Below are 21,618 nucleotides of genomic sequence, written 5' to 3' on the forward strand. Positions count from 1 at the left end.
TCTTCGACAATCGGAGTGACAAATCCTAATCTCGAAATACGCCAACCCAACAAGTACCTTTGGAGACACCTGTAGAGCACCTTTATAATCACTCAGTTACGTTGTGACATTTGGTAGCACACAAAGTGTTCCTCCGGTAAACGGAAGTTGCATAATCTCATAGTCATAGGAACATGTATAAGTCATGAAGAAAGCAATAGCAACATACTAAACGATCAGGTGCTAAGCTAATGGAATGGGTCATGCCAATCACAACATTCTCCTAATTATGTGACCCCATTAATCAAATGACAACTCATGTCTATGGTCAGGAAACATAACCATCTTTGATCAACGGGCTAGTCAAGTAGAGGCATACTAGTGACAATCTGTTTGTCTATGTATTCACACATGTATTATGTTTCCGGTTAATACAATTCTAGCATGAATAATAAACATTTATCATGATATAAGGAAATAAATAATAACTTTATTATTGCCTCTAGGGCATATTTCCTTCAGTCTCCCACTTGCACTAGAGTCAATAATCTAGATTACACAGTAATGATTCTAACACCCATGGAGCCTTGGTGCTGATCATGTTTTGCTCGTGGAAGAGGCTTAGTCAACAGGTCTGCAACATTTAGATCCGTATGTATCTTGCAAATTTCTATGTCTCCCACCTGGACTAGATCCCGGATGGAATTGAAGCGTCTCTTGATGTGCTTGGTTCTCTTGTGAAATCTGGATTCCTTCGCCAAGGCAATTGCACCAGTATTGTCACAAAATATTTTCATTGGACCAGATGCACTAGGTATGACACCTAGATCGGATATGAACTCCTTCATCCAGACTCCTTCATTTGCTACTTCCGAAGCAGCTATGTACTCCGCTTCACATGTAGATCCCGCCATAATGCTTTGTTTAGAACTGCACCAACTGACAGCTCCAGCGTTTAATTTAAACACGTATCCGGTTTGCGATTTAGAATCGTCCGAATTAGTGTCAAAGCTTGCATCAACGTAACCGTTTATGTTGAGCTCTTTGTCACCTCCATAAATGACAAACATATCCTAAGTCCTTTTCAGGTATTTCAGGATATTCTTGACCACTCTCCAGTGATCCACTCCTGGATTACTTTGGTACCTCCCTGCTAGACTTATAGCAAGGCCACATCATGTCTGGTACACAGCATTGCATACATGATAGAGCCTATGGCTGAAGCATAGGGAACATCTTTCATTTTCTCTCTATCTTCTGCAGTGGTCGGGCATTGAGTCTTACTCAACTTCCCACCTAGTAACACAGGCAAGAACCCTTTCTTTGCTTGATCCATTTTGAACTTCTTCAAAACTTTGTCAAGGTATGTGCTCTGTGAAAGTCCAATTAAGCGTCTTGATCTATCTCTATAGATCTTGATGCCCAATATGTAAGTAGCTTCACCGAGGTCTTTCATTGAAAAACTCTTATTCAAGTATCCCTTTATGCTATCCAGAAATTCTATATCATTTCCAATCAGCAATATGTCATCCACATATAATATCAGAAATGCTACAGAGCTCCCACTCACTTTCTTGTAAATACAGGCTTCTCCAAAAGTCTTTATAAAACCAAATGCTTTGATCACACTATCAAAGCATTTATTCCGACTCCGAGAGGCTTGCACCAGTCCATAAATGGATCGCTGGAGCTTGCACACTTTGTTAGCTCCCTTTGGATCGACAAAACCTTCTGGTTGAATCATATACAACTCTTCTTCCGGAAATCCATTCAGGAATGCAGTTTTGACATCCATTTGCCAAATTTCATAATCATAAAATGCGGCAATTGCTAACATGATTCGGACAGACTTAAGCATCGCTACGGGTGAGAAGGTCTCATCGTAGTCAATCCCTTGAACTTGTTGAATACCTTTTGCAACAAGTCAAGCTTTATAGACAGTAACATTACCGTAAGCGTCAGTCTTCTTCTTGAAGATCCATTCTTTCTCAATTGCTTGCCGATCATCGGGCAAGTCAACCAAAGTCCATACTTTGTTCTCATACATGGATCCCATCTCAGATTTCATGGCCTCAAGCCATTTTGCGGAATCTGGGCTCACCATCGCTTCTTCATAGTTCATAGGTTCATCATGATCTAGTAGCATAACTTCCATAACAGGATTACCGTACCACTCTGGTGCGGATCTTACTCTGGTTGATTTACGAGGTTCGGTAATAACTTGATCTGAAGTTCCATGATCATCATCATTAACTTCCTCACTAATTGGTGTAGGCGTCACAGAAACCGGTTTCTGTGATGAACTACTTTCCAATAGAGGAGCAGGTATAGTTACCACATCAAGTTCCACTTTCCTCCCACTCACTTCTTTTGAGAGAAACTCCTTCTCTAGAAAGGATCCATTCTTAGCAACGAATGTCTTGCCTTCAGATCTGTGATAGAAGGTGTACCCAACAGTCTCCTTTGGGTATCATATGAAGACACATTTCTCCGATTTGGATTCGAGCTTATTAGGTTGAAGCTTTTTCACATAAGCATCGCAGCCCCAAACTTTCAGAAACGACAACTTTGGTTTCTTGCCAAACCACAGTTCATAAGGCGTCGTCTCAACGGATTTCGATGGTGCCCTATTTAATGTGAATGCGTCCGTCTCTAAAGCATAACCCCAAAATGATAGCGGTAAATCTGTAAGAGACATCATAGATCACACCATATCTAGTAAAGTACGATTACGATGTTCGGACACACCATTACGCTGTGGTGTTCCGGGTGGCATGAGTTGCGAAACTATTCCGCATTGTTTCAAATGTAGACCAAACTCGTAACTCAAATATTCTCCTCCATGATCAGACCGTAGAAACTTTATTTTCTTGTTACGATGATTTTCAACTTCACTCTGAAATTCTTTGAACTTTTCAAATGTTTCAGACTTATGCTTCATTAAGTAGATATACCCATATCTTCTTAAATCATCTGTGAAGGTGAGAAAATAACGATATCCGCCACGAGCCTCAACATTCATCGGACCACATACATTTGTATGTATGATTTCCAATAAATCTGTTGCTCTGTCCATAGTTCCGGAGAACAGCATTTTAGTCATCTTGCCCATGAGGCACGGTTCGCAAGTACCAAGTGATTCATAATCAAGTGGTTCCAAAAGTCCATCAGTATGGAGTTTCTTCATGCGCTTTACACCGATATGACCTAAACGGCAGTGCCACAAATAAGTTGCACTATCATTATCAACTCTGCATCTTTTGGGTTCAACATTATGAATATGTGTATCACTACTATCGAGATTCATCAAAAATAGACCACTCTTCAAGGGTGCATGACCATAAAAGATATTACTCATATATATAAATAGAACAACCATTATTCTCTGATTTAAATGAATAACCGTCTCGCATCAAACAAGATCCAGATATAATGTTCATGCTCAACGCTGGCACCAAATAACAATTATTTAGGTCTAATACTAATCCCGAAGGTAGATGTAGAGGTAGCGTGCCGACCGCGATCACATCGACTTTGGAACCATTTCCCACGCGCATCGTCACCTCGTCCTTTGCCAGTGTTCGCTTAATCCGTAGTCCTGTTTCGAGTTGCAAATATTAGCAACAGAACCAGTATCAAATACCCAGGTGCTACTGCGAGCTCTAGTAAGGTACACATCAATAACATGTATATCACATATACCTTTGTTCACCTTGCCATCCTTCTTATCCGCCAAATACTTGGGGCAGTTCCGCTTCCAGTGACCAGTCTGCTTGCAGTAGAAGCACTCAGTTTCAGGCTTAGGTCCAGACTTGGGTTTCTCTCCTGAGCAGCAACTTGCTTGCTGTTCTTCTTGAAGTTCCCCTTCTTCTTCCCTTTGCCCTTTTTCTTGAAACTGGTGGTCTTTTGACCATCAACACTTGATGCTCCTTCTTGATTTCTACCTCGCTGCCTTTAGCATTGCGAAGAGCTCGGGAATTTATTGATTTATTCATCCCTTGCATATTATAGTTCATCACGAAGCTCTTGTAGCTTAGTGGCAGTGATTGTAGAACTCTGTCAATGAGACTATCAACTGGAAGATTAACTCCCAGCTGAGTTAAGTGATTATGGTACCCAGAAATTCTGAGTATATGTTCACTGACAGAACTATTCTCCTCCATCTTGCAGCTATAGAACTTATTGGAGACTTCATATCTCTTAATCTCGGCATTTGCTTGAAATATTAACTTCAACTCCTGGAACATCTCATATGCTCCATGACGTTCAAAACGTCGTTGAAGTCCCGGTTCTAAGCCGTAAAGCATGGCACACTGAACTATCGAGTAGTCATCAGCTTTGCTCTGCCAGGCGTTCTTAGCGTCTACAGTTGCATCAGCAGCAGGCCTGGCACTCAGCGGTGCTTCCAGGACGTAATTCTTCCGAGCAGCAATAAGGATAATCCTCAAGTTACGGACCCAGTCCATGTAATTGCTACCATCATCTTTCAACTTTGCTTTCTCAAAGAACACATTAAATTCAATGGAACAACAACACGAGCCATCTATCTACAATCAAACATAGACAAGCAAGATACTATCAGGTACTAAGTTCATGATATATTTAAGTTCAATTAATCATATTACTTAAGAACTCCCACTTAGAAAGACATCCCTCTAATCTTTTAAGTGATCACGTGATCCAAATCAACTAAATCATAACCGATCATCACATGAAATGGAGTAGTTTTCAATGGTGAACATCACTATGTTGATCATATCTACTATATGATTCACGCTCGACCTTTCGGTCTCAGTGTTCCGAGGCCATATCTGCATATGCTGGTCTCGTCAAGTTTAACCTGAGTATTCTGCGTGTGCAAAACTGGCTTGCACCCGTTGTAGATGGACGTAGAGCTTATCACACCCGATCATCACGTGGTGTCTGGGCACGACGAACTTTGGCAATGGTGCATACTCAGGGAGAACACTTTTATCTTGAAATTTAGTGAGAGATCATCTTATCATGCTACCGTCAATCAAAGCAAGATAAGATGCATAAAAGATAAACATCACATGCAATCAATATAAGTGATATGATATGGCCATCATCATCTTGTGTTTGTGATCTCCATCTCCGAAGCACCGTCATGATCACCATCGTCACCGGCGCGACACCTTGATCTCCATCGTAGCATCGTTGTCGTCTCGCCAATCTTATGCTTCTACGACTATCGCTACCGCTTAGTGATAAAGTAAAGCATTACAGGGCGATTGCATTGAATACAATAAAGCGACAACCATATGGCTCGTGCCAGTTGCCGATAACTCGGTTACAAAACATGATCATCTCATACAATAAAATTTAGCATCATGCTTTGACCATATCACATCACAACATGCCCTGCAAAAAGAAGTTAGACGTCCTCTACTTTGTTGTTGCAAGTTTTACGTGGCTGCTATGGGCTTAGCAAGAACGGTTCTTACCTACGCATCAAAACCACAACGATAGTTTCTCAAGTTGGTGTTGTTTTAACCTTCGCAAGGACCGAGTGTAGCCACACCCGGTTCAACTAAAGTTGGAGAAACTGACACCCGCCAGCCACCTGTGTGCAAAGCACGTCGCTAGAACCAGTCTCGCGTAAACGTACGCGTAATGTCGGTCCGGGCCGCTTCATCCAACAATACCGCCGAACCAAAGTATGACATGCTGGTAAACAGTATGACTTATATCGCCCACAACTCACTTGTGTTCTACTCGTGCATATGACATCTACGGACAAAATCTGGCTCTGATACCACTGTTGGGGAACGTAGTAATTTCAAAAAAATTCCTATGCACACGCAAGATCATGGTGATGCATAGCAACGAGAGGGGAGAGTGTTGTCTACGTACCCTCGTAGACCGAAAGCGGAAGTGTTAGCACAACGCGGTTGATGTAGTCGTACGTCTTCATGATCCGACCGATCAAGTACCGAACGTACGACACCTCCGAGTTCAGCACACGTTCAGCCCGATGACGTCCCTCGAACTCCGATCCAGCCGAGTGTTGAGGGAGAGTTTCGTCAGCACGACGGTGTGGTGACGATGTTGATGTTCTACCGATGCAGGGCTTCGCCTAAGCACCGCTTGTCGGTGTCAAAACCGGCGGATCTCGGGTAGGGGGTCCCGAACTGTGCGCCTAAGGCGGATGATAACAGGAGGCAGGGGACACGATGTTTTACCCAGGTTCGGGCCCTCTTGATGGAGGTAAAACCCTACGTCCTGCTTGATTATTCTTGATAATATGAGTAGTACAAGAGTTGATCTACCACGAGATCAGAGAGGCTAAACCCTAGAAGCTAGCCTATGGTATGATTGTATGTTGTCCTACGGACTAAAACCCTTCGGTTTATATAGACACCGGAGGGGGCTAGGGTTTACTACACAAGGTCGGTTACAAAGGAGGAGATATACATATCCGTATTGCCTAGCTTGCCTTCTACGCCAAGTAAAAGTCCCATCCGGGCACGAGACAAAGTCTTCAATCTTGTATCTTCATAGTCCAACAGTACGGCTGTCCGGAGACCCCCTAATCCAGGACTCCCTTAGTAGCCCCCGAACCAGGCTTCAATGACGTCAAGTCCGACACGCAGTATTGTCTTCGGCATTGCAAGGCGGGTTCTTCTCCAAATTTTGAATGTTTGTCAAGTAGTGTCCGGCACCATAAATGTTGGACTTCTTGGCTTCGGCGCCCAATAAGGGCTATCTTCCACGCGTCAAATGAACACGAGGAGCCAGGGCGTTTTTACATTCGCCCCCCCAGCCAGATAAATAAATGGTCTATTAAAGGGATGGGGATTCTTAGATCCAATCCATACCATCCTCCCACAGCGAGAATCCATCGGAGCGTGTTTCGGAAAAATCCACTCCAACATGGCCGACCACCGCAGCTCCTCCTCTCGCCCCGTAGCTCTAAGCCCGGTGATTGGGAGAGTTGTTCTGTCTCACACAGTCGATTAGTCGAACTGCAGACTCAGGGATTTCTCCCTCCAGCGTATATGGTTCCCGTACGTGCCGGGCTCGCCACCTACAATGGCGGGGAGCAAGCGGAGAGCTTCCCCAGCCCCTCTACGGTGGCGCGGGTGTGCCTTGTTCCTTACTTATTAAGGGGACTCGGATTTCCGATTCATCCGTTCCTCTGCGGGCTCCTGGAGCTTTACGGCCTCCAACTGCATAATTTCACCCCTGCTTCCATATTACACATCGCCGGCTATGTTGCCCTTTGCGAGTTATTCCTGGGCTGCAAGGCTCATTTCGAGTTGTGGAAAAGGTTATTTTGCCTCGTCCCCCGCACACAGAAGGGGTCACTTTATCAAGTGGGCGGAGCCGAAATATGGCGCATCGCCGAAGCTGGATACCTGTCCGGTACTCCGAAGAAGACGTCCAAAGACTGGCCTTCAAAATGGTTTTATATGGAGGACGTCTCCCTTCCGGACCCTGTTCGGCAGGGTCTTCCTGAGTTCAACAATGCTCCTCTGAAGAAACGCCGAAGTTGGCGCCCACAGAGCCCCAGGAGGAAGACAACAGAGAAGTCATTTACCTGATGAACCGGATTAAAGCGCTGGCTCGATCAGGATTGACAGTAATCGAGGTTATGTCAATATGCATAATGCGGGGAGTGCAGCCACTTCAATATCGAGGGCACCCCCTGTGGTGTTTTAACGGGGAAGATGATGCCACCCGTTGCGGGCGTAAGGGTCCGTACAACGTCGCTGCTTTAGCAAAAATTATGTCCGAGTTGTTCAAGGGAGAGGAAGAGGAGTTCATCCGCATCAAGCCACGGGATGGATTCTCCATGTACAACCCTCCAAGCTGGGTGAGTTATATCTCCTTACTCCCATTCTTCCTGCATTCTTTGTAGTAGGTACTCACCTTGCCATTTTGCAGCAGGAATTGCGAAAAGCCATAAGGGAAGTCAACAACCCATCTCCACAACCAGAGGACCCTGACCGGGCCCTCGGTCCCGGACTCGAAGAAGATCCGGACATATTCGTGGAGCTGATAGACCGGCAGTTCTATCAATTAAGCTGTGATGGCACCGTGGTGGCCATTACGACCGACTATCCCAGACTGCTCCCTGCGTCGCATGTAAGAAAAAACAAAATCCCAACTCCAAAAACTAGGATCCCCTTTTAGACACTTCACCTACCATATACATATGGTGTTTTACAGGGAAGGCATTCGGGACGCCGTGCCGAACCCGCAGCAACTCGCCAACAAGAGGCACCGAGGCCGGGTAGGCCAAAAAGGAAGGCGGTCAGGACGGAGACGCCGGCACAGAGGTATGACAAAAAGACCCCGCTCTGTGGTTGTCGTCTTTCTCGAAATGTAATGACGTCCATGTTTCTTTACTAGAAAAAATGCTCGCCGGGATATGTCCGGCGAGGCTGCCGATCATGCTTCCACCAGTCGGGCTCCAGGGCCGGACATAGAGGCGGAGGCCGACATGGGGCGGATGCCGGATGCTCCTCCTGCAGAGGACGCAGATAGACTGTCCGCTACAAATTCAGAAGTGGAGAGCGCCATGAATCATAGGCATCGCCGGGCCGTACTCCGTGACGCTTGCTTCTCACCAGAGGCATTTGATGCCTTCAATTCTGGAGACGCATACCTCCCGTGCTGCTCAAAATGGTCTAGCTAGAGCCACGGACCAGTATGTAAGGGATGTACGGGTAAGCAAATCTGATGATTATATGTATTAGTAGCCCCTGAGACTTGAAACAGTTAGCAGAACTGATTTAAGGTTCATCTATTGTGCAGGTTCTTATAGAGAAGAATACTCGACTGTCACAGGACCTGGAGGAATGCAAGACCCAACTTAGGGTTGCCGTTGCCGCATTGAAGGAACCTAAGAAGTCCCCAGCTGGTAACATTTCTTTCAAAGAATAATAGGTACCATATAGTGTGCGGTTGTGGCTGCAGATCTAACAATAGATATTGCAGATGAATCCAGAGATAATCCGGAGGACCAGCATGTCGTACGACAGATAAAGGCCGGCGACCGCGTGCTGACTGAGGTCAGGCGGGAGAAAAACAATCTCCAAGACGCCAATACCAAGCTGAGCGTGGAACTGAAGGATGTTTGAGCCCAGCTTGTCGACTCCGAGAAGGAGAATAAGCGGCTTCAACGCGGCATTTTCAGTAAGTGCTGGGATGAACCCTTAAAAGGGGGGCGGCGTTGAAGCTGGCTAACAGAATTATATCTGCAGGTATGCTCACGGGTCGTCCCGTGGAGGAGATGCCCGAGTCTGCGGGTGATCTTCTACCCGAGCTCTCACGATTGCACGAACAAGTTCGGCAGGTGATGCAAGGTATTGCCCAGGCCTTGTGGCCATCCGTCTCCCTACCAGAAGGCATTGGAGAGCTTGCGGAGAAGCTCAAGGGAGCGCGGCGGCGCTTCCGATTATGGAAGATATCGGCCTGCCGTCAAGGTGCCAGGGAAGCCTGGGCCATGGTGAAGACGCGGTATACCAAGGCTGACCCAAACCACATGGCCGAGGTCGGACATGTGGGGACCGATGGGAAAGAGATCCCCGTTAGCTTAGTGTATGGGCAAGTAGAATTAGCCGCAAAGTATTCCCAACAAGATTGTAGGCTAGACAGCCCGTTGGATGGTATAGAAGAGGAATTTAGTTAGTCTACATGACTATATAATTAAAGTGACATGTATAATGCCTTCTAGCCGGATTGTAAATCATTTGTCATGGTGGACCTTTTCGCTTCAACCTTGGGACCCGATAGTCCGGAGTGTATCCGAATACCCGCTCAGTTATATAAGAACCGGGGTATGCGTGGAAACCAGGCGTAGGGGTCATTAGTGCTTGAACAGACAAGTACCCAACTAGTTATGTTATATTACATGGGTAGTAAGAAACATCTTCTAGGGAGAATAGTTCCGTTAAGGGTTCCTTTCCCTGGGTACGCATGCCCTAAAGTGCATGTCCGGACTGCGAGAGTAAACGCAGGCAAAAATATCTGGGGGCACATATGGAAAATAAATAAAAATCATCTTTTGTTCACCGACCGAATATTCCCTTAAGAACGCTAGCTTTCGGCTTCACCCAGTCTGAGGTACACATTCGGCTGACCCGGCAGTAACAATCGCAGAGGTGCTCCCCTTATGCCCTAGCCGAATTAACGAGAATGTAGGGCATAAATACAAGAGCCAGGCAACCCAGCTTGGCCAAAACTTAAGTCATATCGATGCATATAATGGCGAAGAAAAGGTACATGCGGAAGAATAACACATGTGCGGGGCATGAAGCCCAGATAAATAATTAAGCTTCTGTGTAAGAAGCCCCCCCAGGTATAATGAGCGCGGTTAGCGCATCAATAGTGTGCAAGCAAGGCACAAGTTGGCCCTTGAAGGCCTTGAGAAAGAATAAAAGAAAGAAAGAGAAAAAAGACAGATAATGTAAATGCGAAAAATGGACAGAGGAAGGAGATGAACATAGAGTCCGACACTAGGCGTAGAATCTTCGGAGCCTGGCAGCGTTCCATGGGTTCGGCTCAAGTCGATTATTCGATGCATCCCGGAGACGATACGCTCCACCGGCCAGAACTTCGTCAATAATGAAGGGACCTTCTCATTTGGGCTCGAGCTTGGTCTTTTTCTTCTCCGGCAGGCGTAAAACTAGCTCGCCAATGTTATAAGTTTTGGCCCGTACTTCTCTGCTTTGGTATCTTTGAGTCTGTTGCTGTAATGCGGAACGGGCTTTTGCCACGTCGCGCTCCTCCTCCAGTGTGTCCACACTGTCCTGCCGACCGATCTCGGCTTCTCTTTCTTCGTACATGCACACTCGAGGTGAGTCATGAATTATGTCGCAGGGCAGAACCGCCTCTGCGCCGTATACCATAAAGAAGGGTGTGTATCCGGTAGTACGATTCGGCGTGGTCCGCAGCCCCCAGAGTACGGAGTCGAGCTCCTCTACCCAGTGCGTGTTAGACTCCTTTAAGGACCGCACTAACCTGGGTTTGATGCCGCTCATGATAAGACCATTTGCTCGCTCGACATGGCCGTTGGTTTATGGGTGATAGACAGAAGCATAATCGAGCTTGATGCCCATGTTGCTGCACCAGAGTTTTACCTCGTCGGCCGTAAAGTTTGTGCCATTGTCAGTGATGATGCTGTGGGGGACGCCATAACGGTGTACAACCCCGAATATGAAGTTTATCACCAGTCCGGATTCGGCCGTTTTAACAGGTCTGGCTTCTATCCATTTGATGAATTTATCCACCATGACCAGTAAGTATTTTTTCTTATGGGTTCCCCCTTTAAGGGGTCCAACCATGTCAAGCCTCCAGACCGCGAAGGGCCAGGTAATGGGGATTATTTGGAGGGTGGTGGGTGGCATGTGGCTTTGGTTTGCAAAAAGCTGGCAACCGACGCAGCGTTGGACCAAGTCCTATGCATCTACCCGGGCCGTCGGCCAATAAAAACATGTACAGAAGGCCTTGCTTACAAGGGCCCGGGCTGCGACGTGGTGGCCACCGAGTCCGGCGTGAATTTCTGCCAAAAGTTTCCGCCCTTCCTCTTCGGAGATGCACCTTTGAAGGACTCCGGTAGTACTTTTTTTATACAGCTCTCCCTCATGGACCCTGTAGGCTTTAGATCGCCGCACTATGCAGCGTGCCTCATTTTGGTCCTCGGGAAGTTCCTGCCTAGTTAGGTAGGCCAGGAATGGTTCTGTCCACGGGGCGATGATGGCCATTATTACGTGGGCTGAAGGTGTTATTTCGGTGGCAGAACCTCCGATTTTGTCAAAGTGTTCGGTATCGAGCATTTTGGTCGGGTCCGGACTATTGTTACCGGTGTCCCCTTCCCATACCACGAATGGCTTAAACAACCTTTCCAAAAAGATGTTGGGGGGGATCGCATCGCGTTTTGCGCCAATGCGGGCGAGGATATCCGCCACCTGATTGTTTTCCCGAGCCACATGGTGAAATTTGAGCCCCTCGAACCGAGCTGACATCTTTAGGACGGCGTTGCGATATGCCGCCATCTTCGGATCCTTGGCATCGAAGTCTCCGTTTATTTGGGATATTGCAAGGTTCGAATCCCCACGCACCTCTAGGTATTGAATGCCCATGAAAACTGCCATCCGGAGACCATGTAACAGGGCTTCGTATTCGGCTGCGTTGTTGGAGTCTGTATACAGTATCTGTAGTATTTATTGAATTGTATCTCCGGTTGGGGACGTCAGGACGACGCCAGCCCCCAGACCAGCCAGCATTTTGGAGCCGTCGAAGTGCATGATCCAATTGGAGTATGTGTCGTACTCTTTAGGGAGTTCGGCTTCGTCCATTCGGCGACAAAGTCGGCCAATACTTACGATTTAATGGATCGCCGGGGTTTGTATGTTATGTCGAACGGGAGGAGCTCAATGGCCCATTTGGCAATCCGGCCCGTGGCGTCGCGGTTGTTTATAATATCATTAAGTGGCACTTCCGAGGCTACTGTAATTGAACACTCTTGAAAGTAGTGCCGCAGCTTCCAGGATGCCATGAATACCGCATAGGCTATCTTTTGATAATGTGGGTACCATGATTTGCATGGAGTGAGGACAGTGGATACATAATATACTGGCTTTTAAAGGGGGAATTTATGTTCGTCCGCTTCTTGTTCGACGACGAGCACTGCGCTTACAACCTGATGAGTTGCCGCAATGTACAACAGCATTGGTTCGCCGATGTTTGGCGTGACCAGGATTGGGTTGGTTGCCAGTATGGCTTTTATTTCTTTCAATCCGGCTGTGGTGGCGTCCATCCACTCGAAGTGTTCGGTGCGCCGAAGGAGGCGATAAAGGGGTAATGCCTTTTCTCCTAAGCGGGAGATAAAGCGGCTTAGAGCCGCCACACATCCAGTTAATTTCTGGATTTGTTTGAGGTCTGTTGGGGTAGCCAACTATGAGAGAGCTCGGATTTTGGCCGGATTAGCTTCAATTCCTCTACTGGAGACAATGAAGCCCAGGAGCTTTCCGACTGGTACGCCGAAAACACATTTTTCGGATTGAGCTTGATGTCGTATTTTCGGAGGTTGTCGAATGTGAGCCTCAAGTCGTCTATTAGAGAGTCGACGTGCTTGGTTTTGACGACCACATCATCTACGTATGCCTCTACTGTTTTGCCGATCTGTTTCTCCAGACATGTCTGAATCATGCGCTGATATGTTGCGCCGGCATTTTTGAGCCCGAAAGGCATTGTGTTGAAACAGAAGGGGCCGTATGGTGTGATAAATGCCATTGCGGCTTGGTCGGACTCCGCCATCTTGATTTGGTGGTAGCCGGAGTATGCACCGAGGAAACAAAATGACTCGTGTCCTGCGGTAGCATCGATAATTTGATCAATGCGGGGGAGGGGGAAGGGATCCTTTGGGCAGGCCTTGTTGAGGTCCTTAAAATCGACACACAGGCGCCAGGATTTGTCCTTCTTTGGTACCATCACTAGGTTTGCTAGCCAGTCCGGGTGTTTTATTTCTCTAATGAATCCGGACTCTAATAACTTGGCTAGTTCTTATCCCATAGCTTGTCTCTTAGGTTCAGAGAAACGCCGAAGAGTCTGCTTGACCGGCTTGAATCCCTTTAGAATATTGAGGTTGTGCTCGGCTAGCCTGCGTGGGATTCCTGGCATGCCTGAGGGGTGCCAGGCGAATATGTCCCAATTCTCACGCAGGAACTCTCGTAGTGCGGCGTCCACGGCGGGGTTTAACTATGCCCCGATGGAGGCTGTTTTTGTAGGGTCCGTTGGGTGGACTTGGAATTTGACTATTTCATCCGCTGGTTTAAAAGAGGTGGACTTGGATCTCTTGTCAAGTATCACGTCGTCCCTGTCCACTGTGGAGCATAGCACGGTTAATTCCTTGGCTGAAAGGGCTTCGGATAATGCCTTGAGGGCCAATGCGGCTGTTTTGTTTTCGGCGCGGAGTGCTGTGTCCGGATCACTAGCGAGAGTGATGATTCCCTTGGGCCCGGGCATTTTGAGCTTCATGTACCCATAATGGGGTATGGCTTGGAAGATCGTGAACGCCTCCCGCCCTAAAAGGGCGTGGTATCCACTACTGAACGGGGCCACTTGGAATGTAATTTCTTCGGACCTATAGTTCTCCGCCGTGCCGAAAACCACATCTAGTGTGATTTTCCCAGCACAGCGTGCTTCCCGACTAGGGATGATTCCTCTGAAGGTTGTGCTACTTTGCTCAATGCGGTTCCAGTCTATTTCCATTTTTTGAAGAGTTTCCTCATAGATGAGGTTTAATCCACTGCCGCCGTCCATGAGTACTTTGGTGAGTCGAAAGCCGTCCACAATTGGACTGAGGACCAGTGTGGCTGGTGCTCGGGCTGTTCGGAATTTAGGTTCGTCACTGGCATTGAAGGTAATAGCCGTGTCGCTCCATGGATTTATTGCTGCCACATGGCAGATTTCGGCAATGCTACGGAGTGTTTGCTTGCGCCTATTATTTGATGCGAAGGTCTCAAAGACTGTTAATACCGTATTGTTATCCCTAGGATGGTGCTCTATGGCATATGGGATGAGAAGATCCTCGCCGCTTTTGGCCACCTGCCGGAGTATCCAACATGCTCTAAGGCTGTGTGTTGGTATGGTATCTGCTGTACTATGAATTTTGCAGGGTCTGTTGAGCCATCCCTCCAATACGGTTCCATGCCCTGTAGAGGGTTTTTGCTTCTTTGTAATTAACTCGGGTGTCTTATGATAGTGCACCCTTTTATTTCGGACTGGGTGTATATTCGGAGCCGGATTATCCCAAAATTTCGTTTCGGTTTTCCAGGCATTTTCCATCGCACAGTACTTTCGTACTATGGACGCCAAGTCGGCGAAGCGTGATATGTCACGGCGACTTATGGAGTTAAGGATTCCCTTGTCCGTGCAGTTATTGCAGAAAAATGAGACTGCGTCTTCCTCGCGGCAGTCCTTAACCTTGTTCATCACAAGGAGGAATCTGGCCCCAGTAATGATGTATTGTTTCATGGGGCTCTTGCCTGATGTGGGAAAGATCGTTTATGTCTGGGTGGGTGGTTATATTTGAGTTCGAACCCTTACCCGATCTGAGACCCAGGGGCCGAGGTGTTTCCAATCTTGGAAGTTCGGATTTCGGGATGTTGCCCGATAAGTCTGGCCCGCTGCCTGACTCTAGGTTCAGGGCTTGGGTGATGTCCTCCCGTGAACGGGTATCCGGCTCGGAGAGCTCAGGAATCCGGACATAGTTAGTCCTCAAGATAGAGGAAGAATCGCCGCATTGTTCCTCCACCACCGCAACATGATGGGTGACCGGTGGAGAGTTAATCTCCCTTTGATCGGGTTTAAGCCCAATCCAATCATAGTCCGTAGCGACTCCCAAGGCGGCGATGCAATCCAAGAGCTCGTTTAGGGAAGAGAGCTCCATTGGATCCATCTGCTCGGCGATTTCCGAGCCGACGTGGAGGCTGTTTTCGATGACCCGAGAAGTCATCGTCGGTGCAGCAGCCGAGCGGGCGGTCATGATGAAACTGCCTAGCCGGAGAGTTTGGCCGACAGCCAGGGCTCCCCCGACGGTAATGTTGTTTTTAACAACGAGACGAGGCATCCTTCCTTACGGCAACGACACAGTGGAACTCTCAATGAAAGCATCAATGTCAGTGTCAAAACTGGCGGATCTCGGGTAGGGGGTCCTGAACTGTGCGTCTAAGGCGGATGGTAACACGAGGCAGGGGACATGATGTTTTACCCAGGTTCGGGCCCTCTTGATGGAGGTAAAGCCCTAGTCCTGCTTGATTATTCTTGATAATATGAGTAGTACAAGAGTTGATCTACCACAAGATCAGAGAGGCTAAACCCTAGAAGCTAGCCTATGGTATGAGTGTATGTTGTCCTACGGACTAAAACCCTCCGGTTTATATAGACACCGGAGGGGGCTAGGGTTTACACAAGGTCGGTTACAAAGGAGGAGATATACATATCCGTATTGCCTAGCTTGCCTTCTACGCCAAGTAAAAGTCCCGTCCGGACACGAGACGAAGTCTTGAATCTTGTATCTTCATAGTCCAATAGTCCGGCCGAAGGATATAGTCCAGCTGTCCGGAGACCCCCTAATCCACGACTTCCTCACCGCTACAGTAATATCGATGTGGACTATGGTGGAGGGGGGGCACCGCACACGGCTAAAGGATCAAACGATCAATTGTTGTGTCTATGGGGTGCCCCCTGCCCCCGTATATAAAGGAGCAAGGGGGAGGGGTGCGGCCGGCCAGGGAGAGGGCGCGCCAGGAGGAGTCCTACTCCCACCGGGAGTAGGACTCCCCCCTTTCCTAGTTGGAATAGGATTCGGGAGAAGGAAAGAGAGAGGGGGAGAAGGAAAGAGGGGCCGCCCCCTTGCCCTAAACCAATTCGGTTTGGGCCTGGGGGGGGGTGCGCCCCACACTCCCCTTGCTTCCCTCTATTTCCACTAAGGCCCATGTAGGCCCATTAAGCCGCCGGGGGGTTCCGGTAACCTCTCGGTACTCAGGTAAAATCCCGATTTCACCCGGAACACTTCCGACATCCAAACATAGGCTTCCAATATATGAATCTTCATGTCTCAACCATTTCGAGACTCCTCGTCATGTCCTTGATCACATCCGGTACACCGAACACCCTTCGGTACATGAAAACATATAAACTCATAATATAATCATCATCGTAACGTTAAGCGTGCAGACCCTACGGGTTCGAGAACTATGTAGACATGACCGAGACACATCTCCGGTCAATAACCAATAGCGGAACCTGGATGCTCATATTGGCTCTCACATATTCTACAAAGATCTTTATCGGTCAAACCACACAACAACATTCGTTGTTCCCTTTGTCATCGGTATGTTACTTGCTCGAGATTCGATTGTCGGTATCTCAATATCTAGTTCAATCTCATTACCGACAAGTCTCTTTACTCGTTCTGTAATACATTATCCTGCAACTAACTCATTAGTTGCAATGCTTGCAAGGCTTAAGTGATGTGTATTACCGAGAGGGCCAGAGATACCTCTCCGACAATCGGAGTGACAAATCCTAATCTTGAAATACGCCAACCCAACAAGTACCTTTGGAGACACCTGTAGAGCACCTTTATAATCACCCAGTTACATTGTGACGTTTGGTAGCACACAAAGTGTTCCTCCAGTAAACAGGAGTTGCATAATCTCATAGTCATAGGAACGTGTATAAGTCATGAAGAAAGCAATAGCAACATACTAAACGATCGGGTGCTAAGCTAACAGAATGGGTCATGTCAATCACATCATTCTCCTAATGATGTGACCCCGTTAATCAAATGACAACTCATGTCTATGGTCAGGAAACATAACCATCTTTGATCAACGGGCTAGTCAAGTAGAGGCATACTAGTGACAATCTGTTTGTCTATGTATTCACACATGTATTATGTTTCTGGTTAATACAACTCTAGCATGAATAATAAACATTTATCATGATATAAGGAAATAAATAATAACTTTATTATTGCCTCTAGGGCATATTTCCTTCAATGCCTCCAACAAGGTGGCAGCCCCCATAGGCGTCGTCGACAACTCTGGTCACAACTAGGAGCACGGCTTTCGCCGGTAGATTTGCACGCCGAAGCCCATGACCAGTCAGGCCACCCATACACTCAGCCAACACGTCATCGGCTTTACCATCTACAGGAGACTGACTACCCTCGATGGCCAAGAGACCACATCACATATCTGGAGGCAAGTAAGGACCTGACCAAAACCGCGACCTCGCCCCAAACCTTGCCAGGCCGGAGGACAGCCGGATCCACAACTGGAAGGCTATATCTGAGCCACACCATGTAGATCTGAATCACTAGAAGCAATGGAGCCAACGCAACAGCCTAGTCTTGACCCACTGCTAGATGTCGCGAGGTCGTCGCCGAAGCCACGCTTGCTCGCCGCTCTGCCTTTCTGACGTACCACTAGAGGAGACACTGCTATCATGTAAGACGTGGCCTGGACCACCACCATCCTGAGAAGGGGAGAAGGCGCCGCTAGAGGACGCCCCACCACTAACGTCTGTGGCTCAGGCTTAGCCTGGCCGCATCGTCCGGCGATGGTGAGGGATCATTGAGGGGACAGATGGACGCAACTTGAAGCAGCTAGGTTCCCCTGAGCCTCCCGTGAGAGAAACGTGGGGATCGTGATGTGACTTGTTGTACTAAGATCTTATAGAATTCATTTCTTTAGAGTATGCAATTGTGTACCTTAGTTTTATAGGATGCAAAAAATATGTACAATAAGATGTTTACACGAAGAGCCCTGGGACAACACACCTGGCCACCAGCCGGCCCAAAGGAAGAAACACATCAGATTTTAGTTGAAAAAACAGCACTGACCGAAAGGATCTCTTCCCATTGTAATTTTTGGAATATACTGTTGCCCTGATGCCTCACAAGCTTAAATATTACAATTGAGGCTTTCATGTGATTGTCAATGTCTTTGTACGTGCTACCGTAGTATCGCAATGTGAGGGACGCGGTTGGTTACCTGTATCTTTTTGGGCACATTGCATGCTTGTCCCAATTGAGCCCAATTCAACTAATGCAGCCAACAAACTAATATCTGCATGTAGTTTGGTTGCATGCATGTAGGCTGCCTACATTAGGGAGAATTTTTTACCTCAACATGAAAATGGGTACCCGCTACCCGCGAACCCGGTGGGTAAAAACCCTATTAGGGTAAGGGTATGGGAAATTAAAATACCCATGGGTTTCTAAATGGGAAAAAAATTATACCCAACGGGTAAGGCGGGTACGGGTATGGGAACGCAATACCCATACCCGCGAACCCTCAAACCCGTATAATAATAACCCTGTCAACTAGGTCCCATGTGTCATTGACTTAGATGAAAAAACCCTAAACTACCAACTTGTGTGTCGAACTTAAGTGGCTGAAATGACTTATGTGTGTGTGCTGAAATGCTGAAATGTGATATGTCTATGTGCTGAAATGTTGAAATATATGTGCTGAAATGTTGTGTACATATACTGAAATGTTATATAAATGTGCTGAAATTTTGTATAAATGTGCTGAAATGTTACATATGTGCTGAAATCTTGTATATTTGTGCTAAAATGTTGTATACATGTGTAAAAATACTGAAATACAAATGCTCAAGTATAAGCGCCTAGTTGGGTATTTTTACCCGCGGATATTACCCGTACCCAGCCGGGTATAGGTATGAGACGGTTTGAAACCCGGGGTGCAGGTACGGGTACAGGTATGGACGAATTCTTTTGAGATGGGTGTGGGTATGGGCACCTAATACCCATACCCAAACCCTGCGGGTGCCATGTTGATTTTTACCTGGCGTTTGGTTGCGTGCATTGGCTGGGCTGATGCAAGTGCCCGGTGTTTGGTTGCATACAAGCAACATTATTAAGAGTTAACAACTACACATAACACATAGAGTTATAGTAGAGTTTCTTGACAGTGTGCTCGCCATGACGGTGTTAGTGTAGGCCGCGGGCGAGGAGGCCTACCGGGTGATGGCGACAGTGGTGCCGGGCACAACGTGCGTCCATCCGGCTAGGTTGACGATGATTAGCGAGAACAGAGTGTCTCAGCTACTGCGGTGGACGGTGGCTACGGCGCCGCATCCGATGCGGCGAGCATGCTGTCGTGGGCAAGCGGCCCCATCGGCGACGTGGTGATCTAGTTGCTAGTGTCGCCAACGTGGAGAAAGTCCGTGGGAAGAGACGAATAGGTGGACGCTATACAGAGGTCAGGGAGGAGAAATGCAGTGTGTGCGCCATGCTACCGTGAGCGTAGTAAGACGAGAGAGAAGGCCGAAAGGAACGACACCGGTGCCAACGCCAGTGTAGTAGGACGCCAGTGGCAGAGAGTAAACATCAGAAAGGACTAGGCAAAGGAGATTAAGGAGTGTCATTAAAACAGACCACACATATGTATATATATAGCCCATGAAGAAGATGTAGATCTACTCGTCTTGGATCGTCGAAACAGAAAATATGCAACATGAAAATCGTGTGAAACTGCGAGATGAAGCTAATGGCCAGAGGACATTTCAAACTATCGACCGGGCACGACGAATTTGACAAAACCCTTCAAAATATCTTCAAACATGAAACACAAAATTCAACATTTAAAGTCGACGAATGTGACATATTGACGTATTATATGGATAGGCACACAAATTCCACAGAGATAACACAAACGATATACAGAAAACAATATATGATTGTAGGCACGTCTCTTTAGTTTGTAGCGGCGGCTGCGGCGCGAGCGTGCATCGCCATGGCAAACTCGACCAGCTTGCCCACGTCCGGCATGACCGCCTCCACCGCGTCCAACGATCCGAAGTTGTCCGCCCACGCAGCCAAGAGCGGAGTGGTGGCGGGATCGAAGGTCTTGACGCCCTTCATCTTATCGCCCGCGTGCACCCATGCGAGGAGGCCGCCGAGCATCACGTCGACGTACCCCGCGGTGTCGCCGCCGAAGAAGGGTTTGCCGTTAGAGCAGTCCCTCAGGGCCCCCTCCAAGGTCTCCACCGCGGCGGTCACCTGCTTCTTCCCCTCGGCCTTCTCCTCCTCCGTCTTGGCCATGGACGCCTGGGACGACGCTTTCACGAGCTGCACAATTACAACCATATCACAAAACCGCGCGGAAGAAACCACGAACCAGATGCTAAAAAACACTCAAACGAAACGAATCAACCGATGCGGCCGGGATGTATATAATACCGTGCCGTCGATGTAAGCGGCCCAGAAGCGAGCAACGGCGCGGCCGTGGGGTTCCTCCGGGAGGAGCGAGGGGCCGACGCCGGCGAAAGCCTCGTCGATGTACTGCAGGATGACCGACGACTCGCACACGGGCTTGCCGTCGTGGATCAGCACCGGCACCTTCTGGAGCACGGGGTTGGACTTGAGGAGCAGCTCGCTCTTGCTCTTGAGGTCCTCTTCGACGTACTCGTAGCCGACGCCCTTGAGGCTGAGCGCGAGCTGGACGCGAAGGACGAACGGGCTCGCCCACATGCCCAGCAGCTTCACTTCGTCGCTTCCTCCTCCGGCCATTGCTGGTGTCTTGATCGGCTCTTGTGTGGTTGGTGGCTTGGTGCTTGACTTGACTGTTAGAGATGGAGGGGAGGAGCCGGGAGCGGTGTATATATGGCCTAGAAGCCTGCAATGACACGACTTGTTTTGTTGTCTGCGAGGCTGTAGTGCGTTTTCTGATTATCTTTGGCAACAAGTTGATTCAGGAACCATCTAGAAACTGTTGACTTGGCCCTTGCAGAAATCTTGTTATTTTGACGGAGGAAGACTCGGACAATATGAGCATATCCGGTAATCCCTCGTGTGTTTTTTATTGCAATGATGATTTATATGTTCCCTAATCGCATATTTAAACTGAAGAGTGAAATGGACCGGAGATAACCCAAACTAAATACTCTCTTCGATTCATGTATTAAGTGTGCGTTAATTAATTTGGATCAAACAGTATAATTAAATTTCTAGTGAATACAACCTTTTGTGTATGAATGTTACCACCTGAGATAAACCCTAAGATATAAGCCCCGATAAGTAGAGTTATCCCTCACAACTTTTTGTTGTTGTTGATATTCCTCACAACTTTA

At 47.7% G+C, this 21,618-nt stretch overlaps 1 protein-coding gene across 1 annotated transcript; it reads right to left on the minus strand.

Annotated features, from left to right (window-relative positions):
* Positions 1 to 20,098: 20,098 nt before the first annotated feature.
* LOC125510227 (probable glutathione S-transferase GSTU6) lies at positions 20,099 to 21,138 on the minus strand. Its single transcript, XM_048675350.1, has 2 exons — positions 20,729 to 21,138; positions 20,099 to 20,617 (listed from the first exon to the last, which is right to left on the minus strand). Exons 1-2 carry the CDS (start codon positions 21,056 to 21,058, stop codon positions 20,243 to 20,245), a joined length of 705 nt encoding a protein of 234 aa, XP_048531307.1. The 5' UTR covers positions 21,059 to 21,138; the 3' UTR covers positions 20,099 to 20,242.
* Positions 21,139 to 21,618: the final 480 nt, after the last annotated feature.

This window comes from Triticum urartu, chromosome 1 (genome assembly GCF_003073215.2).
Source record: "Triticum urartu cultivar G1812 chromosome 1, Tu2.1, whole genome shotgun sequence".
NCBI lineage: Eukaryota > Viridiplantae > Streptophyta > Magnoliopsida > Poales > Poaceae > Triticum > Triticum urartu.